The sequence below is a fragment of the Neocloeon triangulifer genome, unplaced genomic scaffold (genome assembly GCF_031216515.1).
Source record: "Neocloeon triangulifer isolate White Clay Creek 2 clone unplaced genomic scaffold, ASM3121651v1 ptg000002l, whole genome shotgun sequence".
Lineage (NCBI taxonomy): Eukaryota > Metazoa > Arthropoda > Insecta > Ephemeroptera > Baetidae > Neocloeon > Neocloeon triangulifer.
Window position 1 is genome coordinate 6,225,513 of NW_026775545.1, and position 12,590 is coordinate 6,238,102.

The window sequence follows — 12,590 nt, forward strand, 5'->3', positions numbered from 1 at the left end:
TCTCTGCCGAAATACATACATGATTTTATTCTGATGGAACAAAATAAAATTATGTTTCCAAAAGGAAATACGATGGCATAACTTGAATTGAAGAGTGACAGAATGGAGGATCCTAGAGCTAGAATGGACCAAGAGTTGCATTTTTATAACTTAAGATCAAATAAAAAAAAGGTGAACAGGTAATTAGTTTATATTAATTGATATATCATGAATTAACGTACATAATAAAAGACCTATCTGCAATTAATTGACATCCAATAATTTCAATAAATATTTTTATCTTTTTGAATAAAAAAAAAATAAATAAAAAAAAATAAATAAAATATAAACCTAAAGGAATTCATGGAACATTTAACCAATTTGAAATGAAGCGGACGACATCCATGAATGACAAAACTCGGTGCTCATTTCCCGCCTCTATTACGGCAGATCTAGATATCTTTTCTCTCTTTACGAGAGAGGTGTATAATTTGACATCAGATCTCGCGCCACCAACTGGCGGCAGTCAACAGAGGTTCGTTTTACCTTCTCTCTTTCTCGCCAACCTTTCCAGACGCGCCCGAGAATGATATTCTATTCATTCTGGTACTTTATATTAATATTATAACCAAAACCCCTCAGCGGCTAAGCACGGCGAGATATACTTTCAAGAGAAAGAAAGAACTCCAAATATGAACAAAAATGTGAAAAGCACTCGAAACGCGAGTTAAAAATAATAATACGCGAGTGGAACAAAGCGCGAGCTGGCGAGTTCATATTCAGGGAATAAGTGGCCCTCGAAAACGCTGGCTTTGTTATTTCCAGCGAACTGTTTCAAAAGAAAGGTGGCCTGACTGCTTTTCCTCCTATGGGGTGTGTAGGCAGGGTCGTTGCGCTAGGGCAGTTGGGTAATTTAGCTACAATAAATATATAAAACGCTGCATTTTTTATGAGCGAGAGAAAGAGGCGATTTGCCTCACATGCATGGCAAACATGGACGCGGTGAAGTAATAAGAGGAGCACATGTGCTCTCTCGAAGGCGTGACTGGGCATCCAAATCGAGCCCTCTGTTTGTTTTCCTCTCCACGTCTTTAACCAAACACACTCCTCGCGCTCACACCATTTTTTTGTGTCTAACTGTGAAACACCGCGCATACTTTTCATATTTTTCACAGCTTCTTTTTCTTTCTCTCACTCTATAGTACATGCAGCAGTTAGGGAAGTGAAAAGCTGCTCTGCTTGTTTCCGATATCTGAACATCACACCCCGCACCTGTTGCGACACAATTTAAGAAACCGGCGTTTCCATCAATATAAAGTTCAGAGACCGAATTTCGGACGTCATAAAATTGTGAACTGTATTGACCGCAACTTTTGAGAGTTGCAACTTCTTGTATCATAAAAATGCTTATTTGTGTTGCAATGGATTTATTTTACGGTTATAGGAGTTGCAAAACTTTGAGCCCATGACATAAAATTTGTGAAATGTCAATAAAATTATTGGAAACTGAAATAGAACTAAAATTGGCACTTTCTTCGTATTGGTCATGTAGAAATTTATGCAAAATCTTTGTTATAAATAAAAAATCTTCCAATGCAGCTACTTCTAAAAACACAAAACTGAGACATTTCACATAAAATTTCAAAATCACTCTTTATTTATGTAATAAAAATTAAAAAGTTTTAATTTGTATGCAAAAATAAAAATTATTCAATATTGATTTTTTTTCTGATAAAATAGTTAATAAGAAAATAAACTCACTGTAATGTTGTGCACCTCCGATTTCTATAAATAATCTTTAGGGCAATTATTATTTTTTTTTTTAAATATTAAAGACATAAAAATTGCGATAAAAATAACAACATAAGCTGAATACGATGACTTCATTTGAGAATAATGCAACAATAATGAAACATTTTACAAATCAACAATGGAGAGATAAAAATTGTTTTCATTTATCTTTCTGTCGTAATTTTTTTAAACCAAGAAATGCATGTCTCATTCGCAAATAAAATAAAAATTTATATTACATGCCGTGCGATTTTCACCTTTGTTCAGTGATCACCGAAAGCTGTAAAACGATTTATATAACGTTGATTTTTATGACGATGTATAACGACATTTTTTCCCACAACACGGCCGCTTGTGCTTCTATGTGGCATACATGAATAATGTACGTACGCCGAAGTACAAGTACACGCAGCGTAACAATGACGGAGAGATTTGCCAGGTGATTGAGCGCGAGTGTCCAATTCGCTCGCCAGTCAGGTGGAAGAAACACCATTGGCGCCTGATGCATAAAAAAAGCAACGCGGCTCGCGATTGAAATGCATTTTATTTACAACGGGAGTCGCGTTTCAAACTTTACGGCTCGTCGTAAATAATAAATTTTAGTGTCGTGCGGCCGCTCTCTCGTTAAACAAATTCACTCCCGCCGCATGCAAATATGTTAATTCTCGCCCGTGTGTCTGCCGAGATCGCCTCTTGATTTTCTTTCGCCTGCGTGTGTGTTTTTTTGTCGCCAAGCCAGCCGTGATGCACGTGAGCCAAATTGGCAATGGGACCGTCGGTGCGTGCAAATTTATTTTTCGGCGACCTGAGTGAGTGAGGAACACTCGCGAAATTTAAATGGCCACTGCATAGCTCAAGCCCAACTGAAATTAATTTATAACATCCATAAAAAATTTAAAAAAAAAATCGAAATGTCATTTCTTTGTAATTAAATTTTTCCATAATTTGATGAGTATTTTTTAATTGTTAATTTAATAACAATTCTTCCACGTTGCAGTATGGAAAACAGAACCACAGATTAGGAAAAACTTGTTTGATACTTTAAGCGTCTACTTTTCTCAGCTGAGGCAAAAATAATACTTTTTTTATGTTTTTATGGAAAGTTTCCAAATATTTTTTCCCCAAAATAATTTTCAAATTAATCAACACTTAGATAATTAAACTATGTAATAATATTTGTCAGATTAATTTCACAGCTTGTAATATGTTAAATTTTAGTCCGCTAATAATTCGGTGATGGGACTAATATCTTTCTATTTAATACAAAAACTGACAAAAACATAATGCTGCACGCTCTAAGAATTTCATTTCTTTTTGCATGTACAAAAATTTTCAAAGCATGCAAGTTTATAAAATTCTATATTTATATCTTTCCCATTTTCTTTCAAAATAAATAGTTTTTAAAGCTTTATTTTTGGGACTGCATTTTCAGAACGGTCATTTAAGAAAATAATATTTTTAATGAAAATAACAAAATAATTTAACAATAACTTAAAATAAAGAAGATTATAAAATATATTATATCAAATAAAAATTGTAATGTAAAATTATAATAATTTGTTAACTTCAACTTGTACATCACTTTTATATGCAAAAAGAAGAAACACTTTTTTTTTAAATTAACACTTAAAAATTTGCACATACTCCAGGCGCTAAACTCTCGTCAGAAGCTTTCCCATTTTCGTGTTGGTGTCTCTTCACTACATGTGCACGGTGAGGCAACAAAGTATGAGAGACTCGAAGCAGGACCACTCCTCGTTTAATCAATCATGAAGCTACATAGTTGCACGGAGAGACGAAAGTAATATTCAAGTGCGCCGCTAATGAGGTCCGCTCGCAATATTTTCGACACTTTAAGGGGCCAATATGCAAACGAGGTGGGCAACATTTTAACATTTTCGAAGCTCTCGTCGGTGTCTAGATAATTATTTTGCCAATAAACTAAGTGACGTGCTTATCGTCCACGTTATATAAAAAAATTTCATCACGGTTGTCTTGACAGACTTGTTTTAATATTTGCTGACACTTTGCATGGTCCAGTGCTGCTTCTTGATAAGATTGCCGGAGCCATTAATTAATATTCGACGCCGTCTATACCGAAATTTATTTCAGTCTGCAGTGAGAAATCTCAATTAAACGCTAATTTACTTCTCTCAGCCGTTATTGTCACATTGCATGAGTGTAATTTGTGCTGCTGGAATTATTTTTTAATAAAACGAGCAGGATTTAATGTGATGATTATTAGTCGAGGCGAATATAAATGTCTTAATTTATTTTTAAAATATGTCAAATGAGAATTAAAATAAAGAAATTTCTTTAATTGAAGCACCCATCAGGATTTGAGGAGCATTAATTTTTGTTTCTTTTCGAGGGAGAAGAAGAGGCGCCGCCGGTGAGTGATTTTTTTTTCAAACGGGCCGAAGGCGCGCGCGGCTCCATAAAAGGCATTTCATGTACGCTCGGTTCCTGTAACACGGGGCAGCAGTAAAACTTTTAAGAAGGTCTCTTGATTCAGGGCTAGCTCCTCTCAAGGGCAAATTTCCATTAAGCGCCAGTCAATAATAAATATGCTGCACTATAGACGTGTAACTGTAATCGAAAAATGGCAGGCGCCACCCTAGGTATGCGTGAGATTTTTTCAACGTCAGGACAAAAATTAAAGAGCCGCAAGTTGACAAAAACAAAAAGGTCACTGACCGTTTAAAAAAACTTTCAAATTTCCCATATTATAAAAAAAATGATTAAAATTAAATAAAAATAACTCACTGATATTAATTATAAAAAAAAAAAAATGAAATATGTAACGTTGCGTTTGATATTCAGGATTTGTATATATTTTTTATAGATAATATTTTTTCTTTGGCTTGATATTTTTGTCAGCTGCTCGCTTTCGAATTTTCAGCCCCGTTGGCTCTAATCTATTCCACCAAAAGAGAAATCAATCAATTTTCGCAGAAAGGCATGAAAATAAATCCCGGGAAGGGTGTCAAAGAACAATGGGGTATTACAAGGGTTATAGAAAATAGACGCGTTGCATCGGGAAGGTTTATGGCTACCCCAAGAGAATGATGATTGAGTCCTTAGATAACGCGCGGTGCCGTTAGCAAGGCCATGTTCCGTGTCAGACACAAAAGTGTGTATGTAAGTTCTCTTTATTCGATCTAACTCGAAGGAGGTGTCGGTGGCGGTCCGATTTATACCCGATAGATATACAGGGGTGCGTTTGTGCCTCAAAGCTTTTACGACTGGAGCTACAATTTAATCAAGAAGAGCAGGAAAATGAGAGATGAAAGGGCCCGCCTGTGCCCAATCGGTATAAGCATCTAATAGTGCTGTTCTAATAATTTTGATTTTTATTTGTAAAAATATTAGAAAATAAAATACAATATTATTAATCTTCCATGAATTTAAAATTTAACTTCTATTAGTGTTTAATATTTTTTTTCAATTTTTAAATTTGTAGGTTTATATTTTATTATTTAATTTTATTTTAACATTTAAAATTATATTTTTTCACATACACCACACCGCATTGCACATTACAGCTTTATAGAATTGAAAAAACATTTCATTTATTTATTAAAAAATACGTTCAGAAACTTCCCCCATAATTTGTAGATTCATCAATTTATACCATTACTTCCAGTGCGTATTCCAAGCTATTTTAGAATTTTAATCTACAGATAAATGACAATTCGAAACCTTTAAGAGGGTAATGAATGTATGTAATACGATATATACATATGTATTATAGCACTTATTGCAAGTATCCCTAGTAATTTTACATCATCCACATTATTGATTATTGCAATATTTTTACTCACAAAGTTATACATATTTTCAATTAATGGAAATTTATCCCAACCGTCTTATTACAATTTACACAAGGTATAGAATAAGTTATTGAAGTTTTACAAATTATAGTTTTATAAAGAAAATTTCTTACATAATTGTAATTTTTCATATTTATATTGCTGATTGGAAAATAAAAAAGTACTTCATTTTTAATCATTCTATAATAAATCCAGTTATTTCAAAGAATCAAAAAAACGTTACGAAATTAAGAGCGTCATCAAAAATCCAACGCAAGATCAATTACTGACACTTTTATTGACATATTGTGAGCGTCGAACGTCTGCATTCGCACGTGTGCATTGAATTCGCGACGCATGTGTACCATTTAAATTGCACGACGCGGGCGCGACTGCTGGGCGGGACGTCAAATCATATATAATAACAAGAATCGTGTCGCGGCGCGGCTAATTTATTCGCGCGTGTGGCCATTAATTTGACACTCGGTGTGATGGATGGCCGCGCCGCGACAAAACATTTGCCCGTAAAAGCAGCGAACACCCCTGTGCGTTCGATCGTTGCATGCATTGGTGACCTTATATTATATACCACGGGCCATTCACAATGAAGAGATGAGTCGGCCAGATAATCCCCAAAACACACATTTCACACCAGATGCCTATCGGGGCCATTGTTGGATAAAATATATTATCAAGAGTGAGTGCGCGCCTCGGTGGAATCCTGCCTGATTGCCTGATATCACACGGTCATACAACCAGACGCGTTTAATGCGCCAAGATACATTGTTCCATCACCATGAACTGATTGTAGAGAGGCGCAAAGCAAGCTCACTGTGATCTAAAAAATTCTTAATTTATTTGATTTATTCAATTCATAATTATTTTGTCATTAAAAATTGCAGAAAAACTAATCTCTTTTTAGATAATATTTTTAAGAATTAAATTCTGATTGAAAGAAGTAAATTAATGGAAGCTATCAGGATGATTCAATAAAATGATAGTAACTGCGCATTACTTATTATTCTTTAATTGTTAACTTTTAAGTTCCACACACGTTTTTCAGTTTGTTTCTTTTTGACGATCTTTGCTGTTCTTTCAATGATGAATGATGAATAATTTTTATCTCTTTTTGCTGTATGATTTTCGCAAGAATTTTGCTGATGAAGCCAAATCTCAGCAATATTTTTTACAATCTCAAACACTCATGCATATTTTTTCACTTATTTTCCGTTTCTTCAATGCCGTAGCGCTCATTGCAGAATAATCTTTTAATGAATAGTCTTCATTCTTCATACTATAAACATAAGAAAATTAAAAACTCTGCTTGTCACGCGCATTTCTTTCTCACCGCAGAAGAATCTCGAATTTATTTTCTTTCTTTTCAACGCTCTTTTGACGCCTCTCTTCTTTTTCTGGATCACGCAGTGAAGGAGCTTCAAATAATGCTCGCTCATTTACAACTTAATGCAACACATTCTCACCAGATATCAAATAAATACATCCACATCTCGGCGGGCAGACCCTTAATATTGTTCACGAGACAGACCCTCGCCGCTTCGAACACTCACGCATCTTATCTATAAAACGCGCGCCGCCAAGAGATGCATTTCATTCACCAGGGAATTCCGTGTAATTTCGTTTTTTCAAAAGTGAATCATGCGCTCTTTTTCAGGGAGGGAAGGAGAGAAGAGAATTCGAGAGATCTTGATTTGGCCTGATATATTTATTTGACTTGAGCCACGCACAAATCATCTTTTGGGAGAGGAAATGAGAAAAAAGAAGATCAAGATCGTAAAAATATTTTGATAAATCCTTCAGATATTTCACACCTCACCATCACACTTTTTATTTATTAGCTTTTGCTAGGATTCATGGTGCAGCGACATAGCGGATATATCAATTTCTTGGTCAAGAATTCCTTCTTCTAGCCCCATGAATATTTAGAATTTTTTTCAATAAAATTAAAATTTTCAATTTCGCCAGAACTTGAATATACTACTGTGTTCAACCTGCACAATATTTTTATTTGCCAACGAATAGGTGTTCTTTTGTTTATCAAGAAATATTTAATATGAAAAACTTTATATGTAATAGGATGGATGTTATCCATGGGCCATTTAAGTCTAAACGATTTTAAATTATTTATTTTTCAATTAAGTTGGAGGTTTTTTATATAACTATTGCGCACACACGTTCAAATGTGATTTATGTTGTTCAAAATGTGCAAAATTCGCGCCCACAGCTTCTGTTGTGTTTAATGTAAATATTACACTTGGCATCAGCCTATAAAGATTTTATTTTCTGTTAACTTCCAACATCGTAATTCATATTTTAACGCCTGAAAACACGGAGATTCGTGTTTTTGGACGCCTTCCCACACAAATTAAAAACAATATAAAACGCCCTCCGAATGGATAATTTCGTTTTTTACTATGCATGCCTCTAAATAAAGACGCAGAGAAAAAATATTTCAAAATGTAAACCACACTTTGGGGACAAATTATTCGGGCGCAATAAACTTTCGCCTGCTGCTGGAGATATTAATTTTTTTGGCATGAAAGAAAGACTTGCGAATTAGTCAACGAGGGCGATTTTTTACAAGCAAAAATTTGCGCAGTCACCGGTGCCAAAACGTAACCAAATCTTCGCAGCAATGAATCTCGGCGCGCGGCGGGAGTCTCTGGATATATTTTTTTTGCACGCTCGGAATAAAATAATAAAGGTCGCGGTAAATATACGCACAGTTAATTGGCGGCCTGATTTATTTGGAGTCGAGAAGGCGAAATTAATTTGCGCTTGGTCTTAACTCACTCGTTCGGCCGTCTTTGCCGCTCGCTGCAAATTAATCAGTTGAACGGGTGCCAGTGCCGTGTGTGCTTCTTTTCGCCCTGGGTGGCCGCACCGCTTTTTCATCTGCTCTCCGCGCCCCGTCCGTCCATTCAACCCCCGGGGCCCACCACGTGATGTACGGCCCAGGAAGTGCGTCAGGGTGGCCGTCCAATTCACTGACCATTCGTTTACAGTTCACATTCACAAAGGACAAAATGCATTCATTCTCACTTTCAAAAGACGCTTTATTTGGTCCAGCAGAGGAGAGAGAAAAAGCGCCAATTTAATTGTTAAATTTGTGTGCACATTTTTATAAAAATCAAGATTTTTTATATTTTTATTTTTCTCTGTTCTTGAATGGATTAAAAAATATAATTTGGAAAGTGTAGACGCTATTTTTAAATAAAATTTATTAATTTTTTTTTTAATTTATGCTGGATTGTTGTTGAAATTCTCCAATGAAGACAAAAATCTGTTTTCAGACTTCTTTTGGGTGATTTATTGTGTGCGTGTATTTTTTATTTTAATTTAAGATGAATATTAAGGTCGACCAGCTGTCAGCACATCCACTTGAAAAAGTTTTTTTTTTAAATTTTTAGGCTCATTGAACTTTTCCACCACTAAACGTTAATCACTTGTTTAGACTATTTGCCCGACGCATAAAGCACAACCGCAAGAGCAATTACGGCGGCACTTAATCTGCCCGCAAATATATAGCGCACGGCACGCACGAGTTTCCAGACTAAAGAAAGCATCCCTTCCTCTAATTTTGTTAGCATAAGAACTATAGTGAAACCTAAAACTCTCTGAAAATCCAGGCAAAAGGACAGGCTTTGCGCCGAGCACCAGTCCGGCAGCTTTTTGTGCTAATGATAAAAAAGTTGATAATTTATTAGCCTGTAGATTTATTTTTATGTGTATTTCCAAAAGGCCGGGGCCCATTTAATTTTACAACATTATCAAGAATGGCATAAAGAATAATTATTATTCAGTAGATTTTTTTATTTATTTTTGGCTCCTTATGCTTCTTCCTCTAACAGGATGCTGCGGTAATACTTTGATTTCCACCGCGTTTGTGAGTGCAATAATTTCACGTCTGCAAAGCCGCGGTGACGCACCACCGAAAATAACAGCAGCCTCACTTAATAACACCTTTCGCTGATCAAAGAATAAAAAAAAATGAATTTCCTAGAGACCATGTTTGCTTGAAATATTGCACGAATTGCTCAACAAGTCGGGTCTAATTTTGTATGCGCCATTTAGTCACACGTCACTTCGCAGAGTCGTAATCTGGGATCAGTAGCGAGAGGTTAATCCAGAAGTACGAGAGGCGGATAGGGAAAAAAACGCATTACGTGATGATTTTTGCATACATTTTCATTTTACTCAATTATTGACTGAAAAAATTGATTTTCAACAAATTTAAATAATTTTTTCTAGATATAAATATTTGTAAAACTTATTAAAATTAAAATCCAAACGGGATAGTGCAAATAAAATTTTTTTCTCCTCTTGATGAAAGATAAAAAAAGTTTTTGCATTTCATTAGGCATAATTTTTTAGTCAAATTTAACTTCAATAATAAAAAATTTAATTTTTTATTAGAAAAATTAAAAATTTCAATCGCTATTTCTTTCAGTGGTGACTAACTGAATAATAAATCCTCATGAAAAGTGCAAGTTAAGGTATCAATCTTGAAACCGAAGACGGCTCGCTTCCTCGATCTACGTTCAAGAAGTGACACATTTCACGGTGCAGTTAAGTTGTACATTCTGACACTTCTGGATGGGAGCCAGAAGTAATTTTGCAACATTGAAATCCACACTTTTCACACACACTTTAATCTGCGTCGTTCAACTCGACGTGCACGCCGCGGAGAGCAGACACGCGAAAATAATGTCTGGAAAAGAATGCAAAAGCAAGGCAGCGGTGCGAAAAGGAAAGGGCGACACAAAAGATCAGCAGAATTTATTTACAGCGCGGCTGATGCGATCAATGGCGAGAAAATGACACTTGGCCGCGGTCGGGTTTCCAAAGGCCACCGCGGGTTTGTTTTCACAGAGGCGATTTCGCCGCTCATTTGAATAAGAGAGTCATTTTGTGTCTGCGCCCGGCGGGAGAAACGCGATATTTTCCCACTCGTCGCGAGAGACACTGAAAAAGGACCACCGTCTTCATACTTATGAGCTTCCTTCTAACGCAGCCGGTTAGAAGAACACGCTGCTAATCAGCTTTCCTAGTTTGGAGGTCGCACCGGCCACAGCGTAATTAATTGTGTTTTGACCTAGCCGTGCACGCGGCCGGCAATTTTATTAGTCGCCTCTTTCGGTGTGACACGGCTGTTTTTTTCCAGCTGATTGCTGTAAAGTGGGCCTGCTGTCATCTCTCGATGGCGGCCTCAGCTTTTATGACAATGGATGAATCTCTGATTTATTTGAACACCTGTGCCATTTTACCAAGTTCTGCTTTACTTGATCATTAAAAAAAAAATATATGAGAAGGATATTTTAAATCAGTTCTAATTAAAGGCACACTTTTATATTTATCGCGTTTGCTTTTTCGTCCATGTTTTTTATGAATCTTTTATTGTTTATTATAAAAAACTATCCAACCTCAACGTTTTTCGGCTACGATCTGCAGCTATAATTCATGAGCTTTCGTGGTGGAGGTCTAGAGAAAAGACCAACGAGAAAAATCAGAATTGAATTTCAAATATATCCAACATATACCCTCGATCGTGAATTCTTCTATGAAACCTCTATTTATTTTAATAATATCACCAAAATAAGCTAAAAGATGGATTTTAAATTGGTCTCTATGCTTTTCAATTTACAAAAAGAATTGAAATTATTATTATTCAATTAATAAACACTTGCATACTTATTAATTCAACATCATACTTAAGATGCTTGCAGGTCATAACATGAAAACTCGGGTTCTGCTGAATTTGAAAAAAAAAATGGAAATTTAATTTTTTCACTGATACATTAAAACACGCTACGTAAAAATTATTGTTATTTATACTTAACGATTTTTCAAAAGAAAAGAAAAGACATGATTTTTATTGTACATATAATCAAAATGAATAAAATTTGACAGTTAAAATAAAAATTTATAATTATTAGAACATAAATTTTCAATTAAAAACTAACTCAAATTGTTTACGTTTTAGTAAGCAATAATCCAGTAATTTTAACTTTTTTTTCAAATCTTTTTAAATGCTTATTATAATTGATTTATTGTAATTTTATGTTGTTTTAAATTTTATTAATTTTTGAAAATTATCAAGCATGTATTTTTTTAAATATTTATATAAATTTTGTTGTAGCCAACCACTATGTGCCTTTTTATGAAGGATTAATCAATCTATTGTAGTGTCTTTGAAACGGAATTAACTGTTAACTAAGTAATAATTTATTAAATTTGAGCAATGATTTAATTATGTTTTTATTTAATTTTACAGGAGCGCTGGGTGATGGTGGAGCAATGATCTGGAGGTGGCGCCGCCCCTTGCCTCCGGAGGCAGTCGCCGCCCCACGACTATGCGAATAGTCCTGCTGCTCGCGGTGAGTCTCGCCACGTTAGTTAAACTTTTGTTCTTTGTGACCGACCGACCGACCCCAACGTTGTTTTGCGTGCAAGCAATTAAGCAGCCAAACAAAAATAAGAGTTCTCTCGTCGGTACTAATTGTCGGCGGCGGGCTAATTTAGGAACTGGTGACAAATGGGCTAATCATCGGCAGGTGAGATTGCTTTTCTAATGGAGTGGCCCGACTGGCGCCTCAAATTCAAATTCGCAAATACGACTTTATTTATAGTTGCCGCGGCCACATTGGAATCGGGTGGGTCGAAATTGTCTTTCTCGTTATCGCGCACAAGAGGCATTAAATTTTATGTCCTCTCGCTAAGAAACTACCGACGGCATAGATAAATAGTTCGCTATTAGTGTCTCTTCCAGCAATCGCCAAAGATAATTGGCTCGTTTAAATTAATTGGCCTGTTTGGAGCTGCAGATTTCGATCGACACGATCTGTTTGATCTAATTTTTCTGCCAAAATCCACTCGTTTGCTGCTTTTTTAGCAAATTTTGTAATCTGATTATAATTAGCAAAGTTTACATTGGTGCCCAAAGAGCATCAAAATTAGCCTCACTTATAAAACGGCACAGGCGTCCCTGTC

At 35.5% G+C, this 12,590-nt stretch overlaps 1 protein-coding gene across 1 annotated transcript in view; it reads left to right on the plus strand.

Annotated features, from left to right (window-relative positions):
- The window catches only part of LOC132205454 (uncharacterized), a 40,421-nt gene that overhangs the window by 14,615 nt on the left and 13,216 nt on the right, over window positions 1-12,590 (plus strand). The window contains exon 3 of the mRNA XM_059634505.1: window positions 11,875-11,977. Coding sequence (XP_059490488.1) covers window positions 11,954-11,977 — 24 coding nt within the window. The 5' untranslated portion in view covers window positions 11,875-11,953. The remainder of the gene's footprint in view (window positions 1-11,874; window positions 11,978-12,590) is intronic.